The sequence below is a fragment of the Amia ocellicauda genome, chromosome 17, assembly GCF_036373705.1.
Source record: "Amia ocellicauda isolate fAmiCal2 chromosome 17, fAmiCal2.hap1, whole genome shotgun sequence".
NCBI lineage: Eukaryota > Metazoa > Chordata > Actinopteri > Amiiformes > Amiidae > Amia > Amia ocellicauda.
The window spans coordinates 28,346,876-28,370,765 of NC_089866.1; the positions used below are offsets into that span (position 1 = coordinate 28,346,876).

The 23,890-nt window shown below is 38.8% G+C and overlaps 1 protein-coding gene across 1 annotated transcript in view; it reads right to left on the reverse strand.

Moving 5' to 3' along the window:
• Positions 1 to 23,890, reverse strand: part of rasal1a (RAS protein activator like 1a (GAP1 like)) — a 176,523-nt gene that overhangs the window by 148,169 nt on the left and 4,464 nt on the right. Inside the window, exon 3 of the mRNA XM_066689532.1 lies at positions 15,197 to 15,310. Coding sequence (XP_066545629.1) covers positions 15,197 to 15,310 — 114 coding nt within the window. The remainder of the gene's footprint in view (positions 1 to 15,196; positions 15,311 to 23,890) is intronic.

The window sequence follows — 23,890 nt, forward strand, 5'->3', positions numbered from 1 at the left end:
GCAAGCCATTCCCTGCTTGCATTTTGTAATAATCCACATAGGTGCTAGGATCAACATATCCCCTCAACGTAGCCATTTTAATAATGTACACACTGTTTTACGGATCGAAAATGTAGTTTGACTATAACTTTACCGAAACAGAATGGCAGGTTGATAAACTCATCCAATTTTACTTTGATCGTGATGTTGCCTAAGTGGGTCTTTGAGACCAGTACGTAGTGCGGTTTGTCATAAGTAATTGTCATCATGTCATTGCTTTTACCTTTAATAAGTGCATTTCTCAAAAGAGGCATGTAACTATCCCCAACCCTCTGGTGGGCAATGACATCCGTATAGATGTAAAGAGTGTAAAAGCCACCCCTGAAGTCGGCTGGGAAGGGGGCCACCAATTCTGAGAACAAGCTCCCTGTGTCAGAATAGAACCCTAATATATGGCCCAGGTTACCGCTGGTTTGAATGCTAAGACCCAGTTTTGACACCATGTACACTCTGTTTTTAATAGGATTGTAATAGATTGTAATAACTTGAGGGTGGGGTTGCCTTCTGAGAACTGCTTATTCATGTCATCTAATAATTTATCCACCCTGTCATAATAACCTCCTTGTATTGTGAATGCCCATTGATTATTTTTAACATCATCAAAAATGGAGAAGGTGGCATCCTTATCTTGTAAAATAGACCAAGTGTAAGGATACTGTATTTCAGCCAAACCCACTTCCCATGAGCCCCTTAGGTCTATAGATTTTCCAAATTGCACCGTGTAACTGGAAATTTCATTTTTAGGATATATATTGAGAGACACGTTACTGGGTAGAGTCACGTAGAAACCGCCTGGTTCCATCTTGAGCATCGAAAGTAATGTCCCCCGCCACACATGTATTCATATGGTTATAATGTTTGAATGTCGCAAACCTTTTGAGTAGGGACGCGAGTATTGAACATTTCAGGATGGCCTCTCCATTTAACCAGCACATATTTTTTCCAGTTTTGGTTTTTTTCAGCTATTATCTTTCAACTCTGAAAACTCTATCTTTACCAACAATATTTTTTTGTAACTCGGCCGTGTAAAATGTTCCTTCTATATCCTCTCCGTCACAGTCTTTTAAACAGTACACCGGAGGGTCTCTAGCCAACTGCTCAGCAACTGTAAAATATTAGTTGGAAAATGTTTGTTCATAACCTTATGCAAAAGGATTTTGCTTTGAAATGTGCACCACATCTCCAACATTGAACTTATAAGTAGTTTCTTCTGTCTTAATAAAAGGTCCATATAATTTTTTATAGACCTTAAATGAATTACTCTTGTCAACATCTATAGGTTTCATTTTAATGCTTGTATGATACCCTCAGTTGTAAAATACTGTATTACCGCTATTTTACCGCTGTAAAATACCTCCACATTTTGGTCTTTATGGTGCGGTTAAACCTCTCCACCACAGAGGCCTTAAGCTCATTACCGATGGTGAAATTATGTATTTTGTGTCTCTTCAACAGATTCTGAAATTGAGAAACTCTTTTCCTTTATCCATCTGCAGTTTTTAAGGACACTGACCCTGTCCCAATATATCCTCAAAGGCTTTTGTCACCACAAGACCTGTTTTATTGCTCAGAACGCAGATCCACGCATATTTAAATAACACAACGATATAAATTTGTAACCGCTGTTATGTTTTGATAAATTTGACATATCAACTAGATCCATTTGCCATTGTGAGTCTATATCTTCTTACCTCCCAAACCACCGACCTTGGCCAGGTTGTAGTCCCGTCATTCTGTCAGATCACAACACACAATGACCAAAGTCTTGTAGGCACACACATCGGTTACATACACAAATAAAACAACAATATGAACTATTTTAAAAGTAAACAACGGATTGTTAAACATGATCAGTAAAAGGTGATACAGATGTTGATGAAACGGACTTGATGAAACATCATTCTTGGCCCCCTTGAGCGCCTCACTCAAGTGTTCGTACCTCACAGTCTTTGTTACAGCGACCATTAACTTCTCCAGGTTTGAAAGTTGGTCCTCATCGACGGTTAAATCTGTAGAGAAAAGGCTCGTGTTGGCAACTTTTTTGTCAAGCACATGTGTAATAGAGCTTTCAGGCTATCCGCAGAGTGTTGATGGCAGAGCCAGTTGCAGAAGCTGTCCAGAACATTTCCCATCTTCAAAGTCCCTCAGTTCAGGGAGTCTGAATCAGTGGCGTAGATGTCGAATTCTTCACAGCCGTCCTCAGCTTTAACTTCTTTATGGAAGAAATACTCTTTTAGCTTGCCCGTGGTTTTTATACTCGGCTCATCCACTTCGGTGAACAGCTGTGCAAGCTTCTCTCTTATATACAGCCAGGATTGGGTAGGTTACTTTTAAAAAGTATTCCGTTACAGAATACTGATTACCTTGTTTTGAAAATAATCTATAACCTAATCCAATACATTACTCAGTAACATAATCAGAATACTTTTAGATTACTTTTGGAATACTTTTTTCCCTTTATTAAAAAACAAAAGCAGCTGAATTCAAGAAGTGAAACAAAATGTACTGCACATTCTAATATGGATGACGTATTGAAATTGTTTATTTATATCCACAGTACAGACAATTAAAATGGTAATTAAGATTTGCATCTGTTTAATTTTCTTGCATATTGTACTTTGCATTTTGTAGTGAACAAGTGAAACTGCATTTTGATACCCTTTACATTTTTACAAACCCACATAAATCAGACATATCAATAATGCGTTAAAGCTTAATGTCAAAGGTGTATCTCATTCACAAAGGGGATTTAAAAGCATTACATTTTTCTATCCATGAGAAACGCTGTCACAAGTTTCAAATCAACCGGCACCAAAAACACAAATCAATGCAATTAAGGCGGTATTTTTTAAGTATCAATGAATGTTATGCATCTTCTTTCTGCAATTAACACATTATTGATGTCTTACCTTTTTTTAAGTGATATCTATCGGTTTGTAAAAGTTTAAAGGTTTGACATGTGAGGATCCCCTGAATGCACACTGTAAAGAGCACGACATGGCAGGGCACTGGTTAGGACGAGTTTATTCAGTTTATGTGATTTATTTTGTTTTAGACTATTAAAACGTTGTATGTTGTTATTTTGGTATTATATTAAGTATTTTATTCTTAAGATCACAGAACCAGCTAGGATGCACAGGAACTATTTGTAATTTACATGGATTTATCTTAAATTTGGATAGGATAACGTATTATTGCCAATGCAAACTATTGATAACGCTTTTGGTTATACTATGCCCGTGTTGCCATTTTGCTTATTATGCTTTCATAAAAATATGTAATTATTAAATCGTATTTATTATCATTTTTATCTACTCACATGTCAAGTATAATTCTATGAAGGATACACACATTTAAAAATAAAATCTTACCTCCAGATGTTTTTTTTTTTAGATTTTAAGTTTATTGACCCGTGGTGGACACATTCTTCACTTTGTTCCATTTTCTTTCTTTGAAAGTGAACAACTGCCTGTACTTCAATGAGTTAAATCCCTGTTAACACACAATGTTGCCACAATGTTGTAGAAACCTAATTTATGTTGGCACAATGTGGTAGAACTGTGTGTTACTTCCATTCTGCCTGCCTGTTGTACAATGGCGACGAATCAGCCACTCTTTAGCCAGAGACAAAGAAATAAAAACAATGTTGCAAAAATACTACACGTGGGTCCCTTCAGATTTGCGCAATTTCCTTACACTTGTACACTTTCATGTAAATGAACTAGAAGTAATCAGTAATCTCTCACTCTTTTTAAAAAGTATCGGTAATCAGAATACTCGTCTGACAGGAGGAACTGTAACCAGAATACAAGTATCAAAATTCTGAAATCTGATTAGGTAACGCTGCTACTTGTATTCTGTTACTCCCCAACCCTGTATACGGCTCCTTTTTCAGCTCCAGCAAAATCTCATTTATGATTTTCTGGACTTGCCCGGGGGTGGCGTGCAGGTGGGAGTAAGACAACACCTTGATTAGCGCAGGTTTCAGCCACGGTTTGTTCAGTCGTCTGTAAAACACATTGAAATAGAAATGGATATAGCAGGTGTCTGGTTCAAATAGACATCTGTGTCTCAACTGGCTGGGGTGATTCACTTCACAGCCCAGACAGACTTCTTTCAGGGATCGTTTGATGAGAGCATTCAGAATATACACCAGGGTTCTGTTAACAAATCTGCTTACTTTGACCCACACACCGGGCATAAATCCAACATCTTCATCATGCCCCCGTGGCAGTTCGCTCATTAGGTCGCTCGGCGGGTTGTGGAGTGGGGTTTACAACCATTGGACAGTCCCAAACAGACACTCCTGAAACAAGCCGGCAATAGATAGCTCAGCAAAAGCAGAGCCCTCCAGGATCTCCTGAACATAAGAACATAAGAAAGTTTACAAATGAGAGGAGGCCATTCGACCCATCGTGCTCGTTTGGTGTCCATTAATAACTGAGTGATCCAAGGATCCTATCCAGCCTATTTTTAAATATTCCCACATTTTCAGCATCTACCACATTGTTGGGGAGTTTGTTCCAGATTGTGACTACTCTCTGTGTGAAGAAGTGTCTCCTGTTTTCCATTTTGAATGCCTTGAAGCCCAATTCCCATTTGTGTCCCCGGGTGCGTGTCCCCCTGCTGATCTGGAAAAGCTCCTCCGGTTTGATATGGTCGATGCCCTTCATGGATTTTGAAGACTTGGATCAAGTCCCCACGTAGTTTCCTCTGTTCCAGAGTGAAAAGGTTCAGTTCCCTCAGTCTCTCTGAGTAGGACATTCCCTTCAGACCTGGAATAAGTCTGGTTGCTCTCCTCTGAACTGCCTCTAGAGCAGCAATATCCTTCTTGAAGTGTGGTGCCCAGAACTGTACACAGTATTCCAGATGAGGTCTAACTAGCGCATTGTACAGGCCCACAACTGAATGTTATCTAAGTCCCTTTGAATAGCCTGTGCTGCCGAGATTGTATCTGCTGAGCCACCTATTTTAGTATCATCTGCAAATGTGACAAGTTTGCTAACTATCTCAGAGTCCAGATCATTAATATAGATTAGAAAAAGCAAAGGCCTTAGTACTGATCCCTGTGGAACTTCACTAACAACCTCACTCCAGTTAGAAGCAACTCCTCTAATCGACACCCTCTGTTTCAAGTACATCAACCAGTTCATAATCCATCTACTTACATTACCCTGAATGCCTACAGCTTCCAATTTGAGGATCAGTCTCTGGTGTGGAACCTTATCAAAAGCTTTCCAGCTTTTCCGTTGTTTTGATGATTATGATGTCACACATGCATCATCAGCGCTGCGCCTGGACGACTCATGCCCCGTTTCCACTGGCGGATGCTTAAACGGGTGTTTCCACTGGCTAAGCATCTGGACGCCTCCGGACACGTCCGTGTTTTGTGGACGGTAAACAATCTGGTGCTAGACGTGTCCGTAAGCGTCCGTCCCGCCCACTGAGGACATGATTCGCTTTCAGCAGCGGAGGTGTGCACTTGACTTGTAGACAGACAGGGAAGAGATCAGATACAGTCTGTCGGAAGATATAATTTCAGCATGGAGTGAAATCCACGTACAGAAACAATGACAGCTTACAGTTAATATCTGAGTGCATTAAAAACTTGGATTTGGATAATTGTGAAACGTGTGTATTTTGTTTCAACTGTAACTTGCACTGGTTAAGGACGTCTGTTAAGTAAATTATAAATAATTTGGCAAAAAGTGTTGTTTGCAGTTACAAATCTACACAAAGAGTAATAAGTTAAGGGAGTCACGCTGTGCCATTTAAAATACATATCTACTAGCACAAATGATGACGATAATAATAACAATACATATTTGCTATTTAGTATTATTGTTGCACATGGAAACGTATTCTTACAGTAATGCGTGTCTGAATATAATGTTGTCTATGCATGTTTAGCTCTTCGTACTATCTCTTAACAGAAACGTGTATTTATTACGCTGTCTTCAATCATGTAAAGCAGAAAGAATAAAACAGACACAAAAGTCCTCTCCACGTCAGGCTGTATCGCTCATAGTGTTGTTCTCTGTCTCTGTTTTTAAAACACAAACCAAACCCACAGTCGCTGCTCCTCCCATCAGAGGGACGGACTTCACAATGGCCTGCTTTTGCAGAAAAAGCTCTGGGACGGACGCTTAAACCAGTGGAACCAAGGCATCAGACTAGCAGATTAGCATTGGTAGCAGTTTAGAATTAAAATTAAGTCTTACACTTTCCAGATGCAGTTGACAGTTGTAATGTTTTTTGCATAAACTGTGTCTATTTTTTTTCTGGAGCTGGCTGTAAAACATAACAATATGTGGCTTTATGTCATGGAAAAGAAAATGAAAGAACAGAAGTTCCCGGTCTTCCAGTGTAAATCCTCTGGCTTCGCAAATAGCAAGTCTGGATCAACACTCAGCAACATCTTTTCTGAAATTGGAATTTCACTGGGTCGCTGCTCTCTTGGGAGTCTCCTTCCCACTATGGCATCCAGAACTTGAATATGTTTGGCGGAATGTGAGAAGAAAGCATGAAAACCAGACAAATTGGAGAAGAAAACCCCCACCATTGGAAGATTTTTGATACAGTGTGCTGCATAATTAGATTAAGATGGTGAGTATAGCAGTGGACATTTCTGTATCTGTCGGACCCCCCCAAGTTTCAACCCACATTACATTGGCACCACTATAGCTTTGAGCTATCACCTTTTCCTTGCCTGATTTTTCAGGTCACTCACTCCTGTTGTGGTCCAAGTAATATCCCCCCAAACAGCAAACAGATGGAACAGAACAGCAGTAGTGCTGCCACACAGTCACTTATTTTTCTCGTAGCACAACTTGAAAATGTCAACCTGTCTTTTGAAGACAGCAAAAGGGCCAGATCAGGCTGATCAGGTCCTAACCTTTTCAGTTAGATTTGTAGGAATGTGTCACACAACTCCCCACCAAGCGTGTTCTCCTGTGTGGGTAGGGGCCGACAGGTTCTCCAAGGAAAAATTACAGGGATATCCGGAGTCCAAAAGTAGGGTAAAAAATAAGGTGTTTTTATTTACAGTGTCCCGCACACCCTTCAAGCAGAATACTATGACTAAATATTTTGTGTATATATATATATATATATATATATATATATATATATATATATACATACAGTGAACATCAAACAATACAGCAGGTGTTCACCAACAAGAAAACAAAACAAAATAAAACAAACAAAAACAAAAAGTGGGTTTCCACTAATAACAGGAAACAATACACAGAAACAAGAAAAAAACAACAAACAAAACTCTCCCAGTACTACAATAAATCTCCTTCTAAGTATTGCACTACCTTCTCTCTCCAAAACGCTCCTACTACTCTCTCCCTTTGCTGTAGTCAAGAGGCTCCATTTATCCATTAGGCCCCGCCCACCGGTCAAACAACTATCATTTGTACAGGTAATATTAATACATCCATCAAAATAGCACTGTTAGATCTATCTGTTACATTTTACCTTCTTCATTAATCTTTCCACAAATAACAATAAAACAGATGAACAAGACCGTTTCCTACCAAAAAAAAAGGTTTAATCATAATAATGTCCCAGGTGTCTTCCCCCTTCTCACGGAACACGTTTATTTGACCCAGAGCAAGCTTGTAAACAGAACCCGGATTTGCTCTGCTCCACTTAATCAGATAATGGCGGTTATTTGAAATCCAAACAAAACCTTCTCTTGCCTTGCTGTTAGCAAGAGGAAAGTTTGTTAGCGGGTTTTCCACTCCATGAAGCGGAGCATCCACAAACAACACAGACCTCCTGCCGTACTGGATTATTATTACCGGAGAGAAAACAGCAAACCCAGCTATGGCGTGGTAATTAAACAGGGTTACTATATACTGATGTGGGATAGTGAGTTATGAGTATTCAGTGAGGGAAATACAGGTGTTTGTGTGTCTGGTGTTGTAACCGTGACAACTCGTTTTGTCACAGAATGGATTAATATGTAATTTATCAACAGAATTAATTTCAGACATTTTGTTTTCTTACCATCAACAACCGCCTTTAAAGACATGATACTCAGTTTCCTAGGCTCTTACACCTGAGAAAACTAAGCACTTGGGTGAAAAATTAACTGCCCCTTAAGGCCCTGTAAACTTGACTATTGAAGTCTATAGGTATCAGAGCTTGATAGAAGCTGAAATGTCAAAAGGCATTGTTGTTTCCTCAAAATGAGATCGAAAGCTTTCAGAGCAGCACTATTGTCCAGAGATTGCTGGTTTAGGTGTAGGCAGATAATGTCATTGGTTGCCAATGACTAGGATCTCTCAAGGCAGTGCATAGCTAGCTGAGCATTACCAGAGATTTGTGGGCTCAAAATCAGGGTCTCCTCGGCCTGCCATGCAACAACAACCCTTGTAAGGGCCTTACTTCTGCAGTGTCAATGAGAGTTGAGTCAATTCCTCCATTCAGTGTTACAACTTCACTGTTTTTTTGCTATTGGCAGTGGTTACCAACCCTGGTCTGCAATAATAAAATATGGGATCACAAAAGGACTTACAATATACATGAATAAGTTTTTAAGCTTTTAAACATTTTAAATCACAAATATAAGTAGCATAAACATGCATTAAAATAAAATTCTTATAATGTTGCATTTTGGTACAGAAAATGTTTTTAAAATGTTTTTAAAAGGTGACAAGCTGAGAAGATGCTGTTAAAATGGGAGACTTCTATATTTGGAGTGTTTTGTTGATTGTTGGCTCTTGCCACTGTGACCTTGTGTTGCTAAAAAGCCGTCCATGATAACTATATCTATATTGCAGCTAAGCTGTGGACAGTAAACAATAAATAATTCAGCAGACTGAAATTTGAGGCTTTCTGTCACCCTGTTTTCTTGTCAGCAATATGCATTGTGTGGCGACATGCAAACATACCAGCAAACATTTTGCACCACTAACAGACACCTAGTCAAATCTACACTAAGCAATTAAGATTCCTATTGAATCCATTGATAAATTTCAGGTTTAGCTAAACACGTAGAGTTTTATAAGCTATAATGGGATATTTTACCTATTGCTTTTTATATTATATTGATACTGATATTCCTTTTCCTTATGTTTACAATGTAATGGATTAGTTAATATTTACTTATCTCTTTATGGAGTACTTGTATTATTAGTTTTGTTGGGGATGTATATGGTAATTTTCTCTGAGTTTCTTAAATCAGCTCAATCAGTATAAAGGCTGTGTGTTAATCAGGTCTTGTATGTTACACGTATTTGCTTGGGGACTTGTAAACACAGGTATTTGATGATAACATCCGCTGTCTGGGATTCAATTGACCACAATTAAAGGTGATTAACCTTTTAGTCAGTCATTCGGAGTTTCAAGCTACAAAGCACACAAAGTCTGAATGCAACTACAATATAAATAAATAAAATCATACATATATTAATTGTATTTGTAAATACTATGTGTATGTTAATTATATTTTTATGATTGGATATCAACAAGGTGTAGTCACTTTTTGATAGGTTAAAACCACAATCCTTCATCCATCACTGGGGGATACAAAAGGGGTCCCCTACATACGCTCTTTAATCCATTTCATGAAGGCAGAGAACTCTTTAGAACTTTTAGCAAAGTTTAACCTAAAGATAGTTTAGGTTAGAATACGTCTCGCTATGAGACTCCCAAAAAAATAACACATAAAAAATGTGAGATCACATGTAGACAAGCAGAATCGAAAATAAAACAATATGAATATGCTAAGCTAACTCAGCCTTTTATTTGTTTATTGTTGGGGTAAAATTGCCCCCTATGTATTGTATATACCCACTGTATAATACTCTGCATGTTGGGAGAACAGAGTACAAGGATGTTTATATAACATATTTTACTAACTGTTAGGAATTATTAAGCTTTGTTCTAATATTATGTAGGCATACTGATTATTTAACCTACTGTAACCATGTAACTCATTGTATTGTATTCTTATTGTAGGATTAGATTTGAACAGCCATTGCAGATTTGACATTGACATATCTCACTGGAAATGTTGCCGTGGCAGGGGGGCTGAAACTTGTCATTATTGCCAGACACCCCAACATTGTCACCACCTTTATCTCTGCTGACGATGCCGCATTTCTGACAGCGGTGGAAGAAACTGTATTCCTGACTTCAATATTTAAGAATATTCCATTTCTGTCCAATCTATATCATCGCAATAACCCTTCATCGTCATACCGCTGTAACACCTTTCCTTTCACAGAAGGTGCGCTCAGTCGTCGTCTCATTGCTGTCATCTGCCAACTCCTAACTATTTATGGGACCTTATGAGGTCTCTTAAATATTGGTAGAGTTAGGAGGACTTTTCATTCTAAAGAATCTTTATGAATAGCTTTTACTCCTAAGAGTAAAAGTAGGAACAAATTGATATCACTATCACTAGGCCTCATCCGCACCAGTCTTCCCTTAGACCAAAGTTTCCCTTATCCTAGTGCTGGGGGACCCCTGTGCTTTTTTCACTCAAACCAAATGCTAAATTTGTTAGATTTGTGAGCCCTTAATTTAATAATGTGTTTTATTAACGCTAAAACAAGCTCCTAATAAGATAATTGGGCATAAGAAAAAGCATTTAACTACCAAGTGCTAGGTTTCAGAACTTGGGCAGGATTAAATCTAAACTTTGTCCCACCTGCTAATAGCAAAATACAAACCTAGCAGAATAAACCAATTAGAAGAAACTAGCCTCTTACTAAAATGAAGCTGCATTTTAAATCAAGTTTGATTTAATCCAAGCCCTTGTCTCAATTAGGTGAGCTGCTTGAATAACTAGATGTCTGGAATGTAACCAACTCATTAAGCCATTAAATAATTGGCAATGCTTATTGGGAGTGTTTGATACAATATAATCACCACCATTGTCTTTGCAGAACTAATCTGATAAAGAGTTGCTTAGACAGATTTAAGACAATAACCAGAGGTGTAAAAAGTAGTCGGAAGTCATACTTGAGTAAAAGTAAAAATATTCTATCAAAAACTTACTCCAGTAAAAGTAAAAAGTCTCCCGTTCAAACAGTACTTGAGTAAAAGTAAAAAAGTAGCTACTTAAAAAGCCATCTTAAAAACTTTTGTTTTATATAAAGTGTAAACATCACCATGGACATGATTTCGGACCTTTTCTCATATACAATTGTGCTATTTATATCATAAAGTAAATAATAATGTGAATAATGTGAATAAAAATCATATTTAATTATGCATATTATTTATTAATAATGTATCTTTTATGGACAGCTGTCATTAAAGTAAAGCTGCTGAGATGTTCACCCACACATTTTCTTTTTAATGGATGTCTTTTAATTTACAATGATACAATAACAGATATTGCTGTACTTCAAATTAACTTCTCGTTGTCCACGTTGTTTGTTATGGGGCATGCGCATATACAGTGCATGTAACCATGTGGGTTGACATCACTTTTGATTGGTCAGATTCTTTCCAGTCGCGGCGAAAAAATCTAGAAAGTATATTGTTTAAACTGCTATTGAAATACAGGCAGTTCTACCATTTCCGCTCGTCCAGTGTGAACCACCAACAGATTTTATATTCATGTCTGACGCAGGACGAGCGCTGTAGAAGGATGCGACATTTTATGAAATTGTTAAGGTCGGAGACATGAACCAAATTAGGGCGAGTGTAGGCTAATCTCTTTCCAGGCCCGGAGGCAGGATTATCTTGCAAGGGGGCATCAGAAAGGACTGAGGGGGCACAACTATTTTCGGTCGATGATAACACAGGATGTACAATAATTGATATTACAATTACACTAATGTGGATGCATAGGTCTCAAGTTTTCAAAACGTCAATGCATGAGATTTGTCACATACAAAAAATGCGGTAACAGATACTGCAGATAAAGCAGGAGCCAGAGTCGGGGTGGGCGCAACAATGTTTGGGGCAAATGCTTAAGATTTTAGTGGCAATGTATGAGACTTGAGAACTATACCTGCCACAAGAATACAGGTTACTGCACCGCTTAACAACATGGACAATTCATAACCGGCTAAAAAAAAATGTAATGACAATGCTACACAGCTACATGCACAATACCCATTGATCTAATGCAACACAAAACACCTGCTAATTACCAAAATAACACTTTCCCATGCTAATACAATGCATTTCCAATCGCGGAAATCAAACAATACTGTACACTGCACTGCCACGACTTATCGGTGCCCTGCCGCTCAGACGTAGGTACAGCTGCGCTTCAGATCAATCCTCACTTCTCTGTGCTCGGAGCGGGTATCCGTGTCCTTCTGTTTCTCCCGTAACTCGTCAAACTCACCGGCACGTTGCAGTTTTTCCACGCGGTTGTGAGCACGGCTAAACTATTCATTTTGCACACCGATTATTAACGTTAGATTTTTTTTCATGCAGCTGCGCGGTGAAACTTCTTTTTTTTTTCGTTGTGGGCATACTACTTTGAATGCAAACCTAAATGGTCAAATTGACCACGCCTTTCTACTGTGTAAAGGCCCATCAAAATACGTTTTTTTTCCAAATGGTAAAGTGAGTGTGTTTATGGAATTGCAGAATGAAGCATATAGCCGGTTTAATATTCATATCAATGACCTACCGGAAGTGAGTAACAGTAACGGAGTCGTCTGTGGGAAATGTAGTACATTATTTTGTTCATAAATGTAGTGGAGTAAAAGTAAAATTAGCCATAAATAATACATACTTAAGTAAAGTATAAATACTTGAAAAACCTACTGTAGTACAGGTACAAATTATTTTTACATCATTACTTTACACCCCTGACAGTGACTGTTTACAAGTTGAGGACAGGCTGCACTAAAAGTTTGCTCCATGTCTGAACAACAATATTCCTAAAGCAAAGCATTTTTGAAACCAAAAGCAGAGAGCAGAAGCTAAATGAACTTCAATTAAGGGCTTGATAATTCTAAACATGTCACATAGGAACTTCTATGACCAGGATTAGGAAATCCTGCCTTAGACTAAATTAGAAAATTCAGCAGATTGCAACAAGAAGCCATTGAAGAATGCCAGGTGAGACAATGGTGGCGCTTGCAATCATGGTTAATTTCATATTCAAATTAGCCATGCTAGCAGAATAAAATAAAGTTTTTTTACATAAACAGTGAACAATGACAAAATCAAAACCATGGCATAGATTAATAACGGCCCTGTTTTTATGTTTTGTTTGTTTTTTTAGATGCAGAACATGAAATGCAGTTTGACATGATCATATGGTTGTGGATCTCCTGTGTTTTCATCATTTGCTCTTATTAGGCCTGTCTTTTCTGTTGGTGTTTTGACTGCAATTATCCCGCATTTATGAACCAAAATTGCACACGCATTTTCATTTCATGAGTCAGAAACACTGCATGTAAGCTACTCTGGACTCGACTTCGACTTGGCATGGATGACTTGGCAGAGACTCAATCTTCTATTGGTTTTAATTGTATATTTTTTGCCATTATGTATAATTTACTGTTATGACATAAACAGGCAAAACTAACAATAAATAAATACATGAATAAAATAAGCTAAAGCCGCCAATATGATATTTTACTAAAAGTTTGTTTTAAATGTTGGCGTTGAGCACAAGTTTATTAAAGTATATTTAGACTCTGATCACAAGAGGACGATGTTGCATACTATGCAGAAATTACGCTCTGTGCTAAGCTAAACATTTAAAATACATTCATCAGTATAGTTTTTTTTAATCATCAGAATAAAGAAAAACAAAATTCTCTGCCAAACCCCAAAATTCCATTCATGTATTGGAGCCGATAAGTGCAAAAATAGTTTTTCATGCTTTTCCATTAAGCCATTAGCTCTGACACTGACAGGGGCGGGGGTTCACAATTATGTATCATAGTGAGGATTTATGCAAGAGAGTAACAAAATAAAATAACATAACTGTGGACCATTCTGCATGTTTTCTCCAAAGTGCTGGGATAAATTCTAAGTGCTTCCATTTACACTGTTGTTAATTATCCCTATTATCCCCCCATGCTTTCTAATTTATAATGTTCCGATGGTGTTAGAAATCAAAAACAGAGAAAATCAAGACAAAATAAATCAGAAAATTCAAAATAATTTATCTAGGTATAATTTCAATTTATACCTAGATAGTTAACTTTGGGTAATTATCCAGTTACATTAAAATGTAAGGTAACCAGTGGTGTTTTTCTCAGGTAGAGTTTAGAATCGGTGACATCCTAGCAAACTAGCTAATTTTCAATGGAGGTTCTGGAGGGTTTCACTTGGGCTCTGTAGTTACTGTGAAGTTAGGTTATGGAGTTATAAAACAGTATTAGGCCTCTCCCCAGCCCTTGGAATTTAGTTTAAAGTAGTATGTTCTTCTAATTAAGTTTCAGAACTTTCATTAGATATGCCCATTTGTCTGTGGGAAAAATATTTTTTATGAGTTAATTCTCAATTGCTTGACTTAACTCAAATTGACTTGCTTTAATCTTTTCAGAGACTCGACTTGACCTGTTTGATTCACTTGACTTATCTTGCATGATTCTATACACTGTTTTCTTGAGACTTGACTTTGAAGTTAAGGCTTGAGATTTACTTGTGGTTTGCATATGTGTGACTTAATCCCAACTCTGGCAATAATAATAATAACAACAATACTACTACTACTACTACTAATAATAATAATAATAATAATAATAATAATAATAATAATAATAATAATAATAATAATCATCATCATCATTTATATTCTTGTTTTTTATTAAATACATTCCTGCTAGGATTAAACAAACCTGCATTTCACCATGAATAAAGTTTGTTTTAAAGTTTATAATGGGCCAAGCAAGGCAGGATGGCAGACACTAAATGTGAAGTTAAGTAGGATGCCTTAGACTGGAAAAGGTTGTGAAATACTGCCCGAGTTAGGACTTGTCACTGATGCAGGTATTTACAGTAACCAGGAGAATGTAATGACTGTCCCTGAATGGAATGCCAGACCTCTGATAAATCCTGGAGTTAAGAACTCAAAACCCTTTGAACACAAACCAAAAATGGATGCCCCATCGATGTGCCTACCTGGACATTGAAAAACCACTGTTATTCTTTTAAGTGATGAAATGGTTGACTGACGGTTGTTAGTTTTAAGAGCCCTGTGATCTCTTACCCAATGGTGTCTTCATCCATGACATAGAAGGAGAGATTGTGGAAACCCATTGGTAGGTGCAGGGTGTACTCCTCTCCCCAGAATGGGTTCAAGTTCTTCCATACCGTGGCTGTCCTGCATGGAGATGAAGGGAGAAATCTTTGACATGTCTGCGTGGCTAATGGGGAGGTGAACTAATTAGTCCCATTGGACCATTCAACCACTAGCTCAAGTTTGAGGTGGATCGGGTATATAAAGTTCTCTTGAAGGCCTAGACCTATTCGCGAGTAGGTCAAAGTTTTGATTTAGTCTGACTTTTTGCAACACACGGCAGTAATAATCACCACCATGACTGTCTTTGAAACCCTATTTAACCATCAAAATTAAACTAATTCAGCGACACAGCACAGATACATTGTAAAAACAAAACAAAAAACGTGAGATCACATGTAGACAAGCAGAAACGAAAATAAAACTATACGAATATGCTCAGATAACGCAGACGTTTATTTTTATTTATTTTAATGATGCATTAAGGGATTCGCTATTTCAGACACTTTTACTGTATTGAATAAAATACAAGATAGAGTTAACATGCATTTGTCACCATGCACACAGTTCATTATGAATATACTTTGTATGAGTGGATACATTTTAATTCATTTTGTGGCGTTATATTTAGTTGTATTCTTGTTTAAAAAACAATGAGTATATGCTAGCCTATTGATTATGAATGCGTCTGTTTTGCGGGTATTTGCAGTCGTGGGCAGATCAATAAACTGTCAGATGATCTCAGGTGATGTTAATGTCATAATGGTTTGATGGGAAATTGTGCTTATTGATGAAGTCTGGGATGATGGTCCCAATTCATTGTTGCATTGTCTCTGTTGCCAGACTCCGCAGCAATACTCTTATGTGTTGAAAGTCACCCTGGATAAGAGCGTCTGCTAACAAATACAAAATAATAATAATAATAATAATAATAATCATCATAATAATCATAATAATGCATTGTCAGTACTCTGCTGGCATGTATCGCTCGTAAAGCGCATCACTGTAACATATTATGTATTTGATCTTCTCTTACTGTAAAATATGTATGTTTTGTGTAATTCGCCCTGTGCGAAGAAAATGAATGTATTCATAAAGTATTAATCATGTGCAAATCACTTGTCACTCGTCTGTGGAGATGACTTTACCCGCCCCTCGGCCCCTGCGTCATGGTTCCTTGGTTCCAGACCAGCAAGTTGTTGGTGCCAGAAAAAGCGTTCCGTGCGGCCGGGAGCCGGTTCTTCTGCGGTGGAAAAGCGCGGAGCGGTTCCAGATTAGGCACCGGCTCCTTGTCGGTGGAAAAACGCTAACATTGGCCAACTCTAGCAGACTCGCTCCCTCCTCGTTTTTCAACATGATTTTTTTTTTTTTTTTTTTTTAAGTCAAATTTGCCGGTCGCACATGTGCGAGTAGTTGTAAAAAATACTCGCACAGTCTCAAAAAATGGTCGCAAAATGGAGCCCTGTATTCAGAATTTATTGTGGAATTGGCTTAATTTGCACCAACTGTTCCTGATAATGTACACAGTCCTGAGTCAGGTTGCATAAACCTACACTCACCTAAAGGATTATTAGGAACACCATACTAATACTGTGTTTGACCCCCTTTCGCCTTCAGAACTGCCTTAATTCTACGTGGCATTGATTCAACAAGGTGCTGAAAGCATTCTTAAGAAATGTTGGCCCATATTGATAGGATAGCATCTTGCAGTTGATGGAGATTTGTGGGATGCACATCCAGGGCACGAAGCTCCCGTTCCACCACATCCCAAAGATGCTCTATTGGGTTGAGATCTGGTGACTGTGGGGGCCACTTTAGTACAGTGAACTCATTGTCATGTTCAAGAAACCAATTTGAAATGATTCAACCTTTGTGACATGGTGCATTATCCTGCTGGAAGTAGCCATCAGAGGATGGGTACATGGTGGTCATAAAGGGATGGACATGGTCAGAAACAATGCTCAGGTAGGCCGTGGCATTTAAACGATGCCCAATTGGCACTAAGGGGCCTAAAGTGTGCCAAGAAAACATCCCCCACACCATTACACCACCACCACCAGCCTGCACAGTGGTAACAAGGCATGATGGATCCATGTTCTCATTCTGTTTAAGCCAAATTCTGACTCTACCATCTGAATGTCTCAACAGACATCGAGACTTATTTGACCAGGCAACATTTTTCCAGTCTTCAACTGTCCAATTTTGGTGAGCTTGTGCAAATTGTAGCCTCTTTTTCCGATTTGTAGTGGAGATGAGTGGTACCCGGTGGGGTCTTCTGCTGTTGTAGCCCATCCGCCTCAAGGTTGTACGTGTTGTGGCTTCACAAATGCTTTGCTGCATAGCTCGGTTGTAACGAGTGGTTATTTCAGTCAAAGTTGCTCTTCTATCAGCTTGAATCAGTCGGCCCATTCTCCTCTGACCTCTAGCATCAACAAGGCATTTTCGCCCACAGGACTGCCGCATACTGGATGTTTTTCCCTTTTCACACCATTCTTTGTAAACCCTAGAAATGGTTGTGCGTGAAAATCCCAGTAACTGAGCAGATTGTGAAATACTCAGACCGGCCCGTCTGGCACCAACAACCATGCCACGCTCAAAATTGCTTAAATCACCTTTCTTTCCCATTCAGACATTCAGTTTGGAGTTCAGGAGATTGTCTTGACCAGGACCACACCCCTAAATGCATTGAAGCAACTGCCATGTGATTGGTTGGTTAGATAATTGCATTAATGAGAAATTGAACAGGTGTTCCTAATAATTCTTTAGGTAAGTGTATATTAGACTGAGCCCAACTGGCCCCTGGTCACATGTCCAAATATAGCCTAATATTTAGTAGAAGCTTTGAAAGCTCCAATCTCTTTCAGTAACATTAAATAACAGCCAAGGTTGGCCCTAACCTTTTGGGGGCATAGGCAAGATTTGATTGTGGGGCCCCCCACCTTGCTGCAAAACATTTTAGTGCTGCCCAACTTTATGGCAGAGACAAGACACAAACATTTAAATAGTGCACATCACAAAACATTTCTGTACTGTACATGTTGAAGAAATAGATTTAGGAACAAATACAAAGTGATAACTAATAAACAGTTTAGGTTAAAAACACATACTTTTTACATGAACATTTTGCATACATATCCATGACTGAATGTGTGTTTGACCTTACTCGAGACACTATACTTGAGTCACAGATTAAATGACCCTCTCCCTCTTAGGTTTACATTGTCGGGATGGATGCACTGCTGTTTACATGCAACAATGCAATATCTAACAGTGTAACACTCCTTTCCTGGATTGATTTGTCTGCCTTGTTCAGCGATCGATTAACCCTCTGCACGCTTTTCACCTCTTCCTATTTGTACTGTCCTTCGAATACCGCAATTGGATCTGGATAGCTGTACCAACGGTGTGCACATGAACCCGGCCAAGGTTAAAGCCGTCAATGAATGGCCCCAACCACAGACAGTGAAAGAATTACAGTGATTTCTAGGCTTCACAAATTTCTACCACCATTTTATTCAGAACTTTAGCTCAGTGACTTCCTCTTTAACCTCTTTGTTCAGAGATTCCACTCGCACTCTGTCCTGGACTGAACAGCCACAGAAACCTTCGCTCAACTGAAGACTCTTTTCACCACCGCTCCTATACTAAATCATCCTGACACATCTATCCCTTTTGTTGTGGAGGTCAATGCCTCAGAAAGTCCCATCAGGGCAGTTCTTTCCCAATGACACAGCCCTGTGTCTTTTTCTCTAAGAAACTCACTCCTCCAAACACAATTATGATATTGGGAACTGGGAGCTTCTAGCAATGAAACTTGCATTAAAAGCATGGAGGCATTGGTTAGAGGGGTCCCAACATCCTTTCCTGGTTCTGACAGATCATGGAAACCTGGAATATATTCGATCTATGAAACAGCTAAATCCCCGTCAGGCGCGCTGGGCATAATTTTTTACTCGTTTTGACTTAACACTAACTTACCGACCCGGCTCAAAGAACATTAAAGTAGATGTGCTCTCCCGGCAATTTGACTGTCATCCTCTCCCTGTCAGCACTGCACTTATTCTCCCCCTTCCTGTATTACAGTACCCATTCGATGGGACATTGTGGACCACATCCAGCGAGCGCAAGCTGCTGACCCACCACCACTTAATTTCCCAGTTTCTCCTTTATATGTCCCTTCTTCCATTCGTCCCCAGGTCCAACATTGTCTCCACTCTTCCACTACCTCTGGAAATCCTGGAGTCTGCCGTACACTTTCCCTGGATCAACAAAGGTTTTGGTGGTCCATGTTACACCTTTGCACACTTTGATGTCTCTCGATTTGTCCCCTCACCATCTCCCTTCCGGTCTACCTCTTCCCATCCCAAGCAGACCCTGATCTCACATATCAATCGATTTAATTGCAGATCTTCCTTAATTCTAATGGCTATACCAACATCCTCATGGCAGTAGACTTTAGACAGTAGATTTTCTAAAGTCTGCAGACTCACACCCGTGAAAGATCTTCCCACTGCTCTCAATACTGCTGAATTCCTCTTTTCCTAAGTTTTCAGATTTTACGGCTTACCTGATGATATTGTTTCAGACAGGGGTCCCCAATTTACTTCCCGGGTCTGGATAGCCTTCTTCAGAACTCTACATATTAATATCAGCCTCTCTTCAGGGTACCACCCTGGGGTACCACCTGCAGACCAACAGATGAACCAAAAGGATGAATCAAGAGATTGGACGATTTCTCCAAACTTACTGCAGTCAACACCAGTTGGAGTGGAGCTGGTTTCTTCCTTGGGCTGAATACACACAGAATTCTCACATTCATTCCTCAATGGGACTCATGCCATTTCAATGTATTTTAGGTTATCAGCTGCCTCTGTTCCAGGGACTACGGAGAACACCGATGTCCCAGCAATGGATGATTGGTTTCGGGAGACTGCTCATGTCCGGTTGTCCCAGGCTCATGTCTGGTTGTCCCCAGCTCCAGCAGTCCAGAGCACCAGGTGCCGCCCGTGGAGAGAGGGGTAATGAAACACTCACTGTTCAACCATTGCCAAGTTTGCCACCAGAGGTCACTCACACCACGCTTACTGCAGACTCTGTTCTCTGATCATCACTTCCTATCATTCAATATTCATTCCTGTCTAATTGATTCATGAGCTTATGGAAACAGATTCCGTTTTTCTGGAGCTAATGGTTTATGTGAACTTCCCCGTTTTAGTGCTTTCAATGAAAACATTTACTGGTGTCCTCATAACTTTGATCACCAGTGCTTACACATAAATATACTGTGAGTGTGTTTATAAAGCAAACCCCACATTTCCGGATGAAATATGTAAACATTAAACTTTGATTTGTGTATGTTATCAATGGTGGTGTACTTTTAATACAAATACATTAGTATATTTTTAGCTCTCTTTCTGGTGAGCGTTGGCTATAGCAGGGATTTTAGTCCTCATGAGCCTTGGTATTTAAACTCCCCTGTTCCTTTCATATGGGTGAAGTCTTGTTTTGCCTCCCAAATAACAATTCCGAGCATTCTGATATATCCTCTGACTTATTAACTGCATTCTTGACCTAAGCCTGACCTTCATTTCTTGTCTGCCTTGTTCAGCTGATCGATTAACATTCTGCTTGTGCCCCCGACCACGCCTTTCGCCTCTTCCTACTTGTACTGTCCTTTAGATACTACAATTGGATCTGCACCCCTGGAGCCCCTGGACCTGACAGACAGCATCATTAAATGTACATATTTCACTAAATTTCTGCTATTTTGGGAAGTGCAGGGCAGTTTAGAGTGGTGCCTGACTGCTTCGACCAGCATGGCGTCCCAGTTGGTATTTTTGACATGGAATCTCCACACACAACATATCTGAAAGCACACGTTCATAACCATTGCAACTGAGTCATTCACATATCATTTTTTTAAATATTTATTTGAATATCTCCCAATCAATACACCCACAAAAACTATATGGATATATTTCAGTATACTGCCATTTCTTTAAGAGTTGCTTTATCGCTTCATGAGTGATGGGTTACTCTTTCCTTGCATGCATTGAATATAATATCTACAGCTTATAATCAACCTGAATCTCTGAGTCTCTTTGGATAACGTAGAATAAATCCTCTACAGTTGAGACTCCTGCAAATGACACATCTATTTAGAAAATTTCAGGTCAGATTGATTTATCGTTTGCCCTTTTGGGCACAGTGTGTAACACAAAGACTCAAAAGCAGTGATGTAGTGGTAAAAAAAAGTGGTTAAACTATGAATTTCTCTGGATAATTTTGATACGACAAATCATTCATCAATATAATCGAAAACATTAAATTTTTAAACAGTATCAATTCATTGCATTTGATGCAAGTCTACTAAAAAGGAAGGCCTAGTGTAGGTAATTAATCAGGTTATTAATCTAAAAAAAATAATCTGGACTGAACACACATTCCACAAAATATATGATTTGCAAATGTTGATATTAAAATATTTTTATTCACATTAATAATTATCTGATATGAGCTACACAACAAATACAGTAAGAATTTTGAAGTGCTAAAGAGCACTAGTGTAGATATAATATGTGATGATAATGTATTAATGTACAATACATAACTGTTACACATGAAACTAATATTTGCAGTTTATCAGAATATCAGAAACTACAGTATTTTATTTACCATTTGATACCTCCTTATCCAAGAGCCTGTTTTTTTTTTAATGGACGTTTAAAAAAGTTTCGTATGTCTGTTATCTATATCTGACTGAGAGCGATTGTTGCCGCCAGCACTGGCTGGTTCTAAGCAGAGGTTGGCTAGTTCTACATCGGCAGTGTATAGCGGGACACGGATGAGCGGAGTTTTCTGTTGGACAGATGAATCAGTGCACGCTTGAAAGGCAAATCGAGCATGCGCAGGCGAACATAACGAGCATACTTTGCGTGGCTGAGCAATGCTGGGAAATTGGTAATAAGTAGGTAAACGATAATTAATTAAATGAAAATGTTGAGTAAACGCTATTTCACAAATAAAAAGCTGCGTAAACGGCATTTACGTGCATTTACCCTCCACTACAACCCTGTTCAAAAGGCGTATCACTCTCTCTTAATTCCACTACATAAAATTATCTGACTACATGAATATTTAGGATGGGCCTAATTTCATTTTGAAGAAAACATTAAAAGCTTTTGTTTTGAAAGTCATTATATTCATTAAACACAGACAATGCAGCTAACAGGGATCTGAGTGGTCTTCAACCAAGCAATTAACCTTTAAAGATGAGTGTTTGTTTAAAGTAATTTCTTCCCTTTTAAACAATAAACATAACAATGGAGCAACCCCATTAATAGTCCATGTTGAATATATTCAAAACTGCTTAAAACGTGAGATTGACAATTTTGTGTTTCCTTTTCTGTGCCTTGTGTTTTTATTTATATATTTTCTTCCTCTGGGTCTTCTTCTTCTTGGATGAATTAAGCTGAATAACAGTTAAAATATATATCTAGATACTTGGTGTTTTGGATATAAAAATCTAAATTGCTTCTCAAGTTAATTCCTGTTGAAAGTGATAATTAGGATACATAATGCTTGGTTTGGTGGAGATTTTCAGCATCCATGTAAATATCCAGCATAAGTAACAAAGTAAGATAAGAATATTGTGACTTGAATGTAAGAGTGAAATCATCTTGGAATCAGTAGCCTCAGTAGCAATGGTGTCTAATATTTCCTCTGTATTAGGCTAAGAACCTTTTAAACCACCAAAGTACCAAAGTGAGCTGTCCAACTCTTTTAGTGTGACTCTTGTTTATAGTCCTAAAAGCCCATTATATTTTCTATTTTTTAAATTTACAATTGCCAGTTTAGTTCACAGCCTTTTCCACCCAATTTGCAATCAACAATTTCTTCAGCACACGTATTTACTGATCTGCACACAGTGAAAGAAATCTCTATTTTCTGTACTACCCAGTATGCTTATGCTAATTGTCCTTCACACTCTGGGCACTCCCGGCCAAAGTTAGCAATGACACGAGCAGGAATCAAGACCACTGCATAGTGTTGAAACATAGCTGTAGAGGAATAACTCAAGCAGAGCTAAGCTAAGAATGGTGCCAAGCCCCTCCCTTTTGAGTGTGCTCCCTCTTAACAGGGTGCACACACTCTGCAGCTGTCAGGTTGTACATCCCTGTGCTCCCTGAAAAAATGTATGCACTTCGCTATGGTAACCTGCTTAGGGCTGAAAGGCCAGCGCTGGATCGGGTTCTCACCGCTCACCCTATGCTATAGTCTCTGCAGTAGAGACCAGACACCTGATCACAGAATAGCTGTTCCACACGCACACATACACCCAGGGCCAGCTCATGAAATAGGCAGATAAGGCAGTCGCCTAGGGCGCCATCTGTCGTAGGGGTGCAGTCTGGCGAAGAATTATTATTATTATTTTTTTTTTTAAAGGCACCAGCGCTTCACAGGCTCCTTGCAAGTCGCAATTTAACACAATTTATTGTCTCCACATATTTCTCGTTCTCAACATCCCAGGTATCCCAGGAAAACGAACACACCATAATTATACGTATAAATGGAGTATTAGAAAACTGAACTTAGAACATACCGTAATTACTTGTGTAAAAGGAGTATTCAAAATGCTGAATTTAACAGCACCCACTGCAGCAT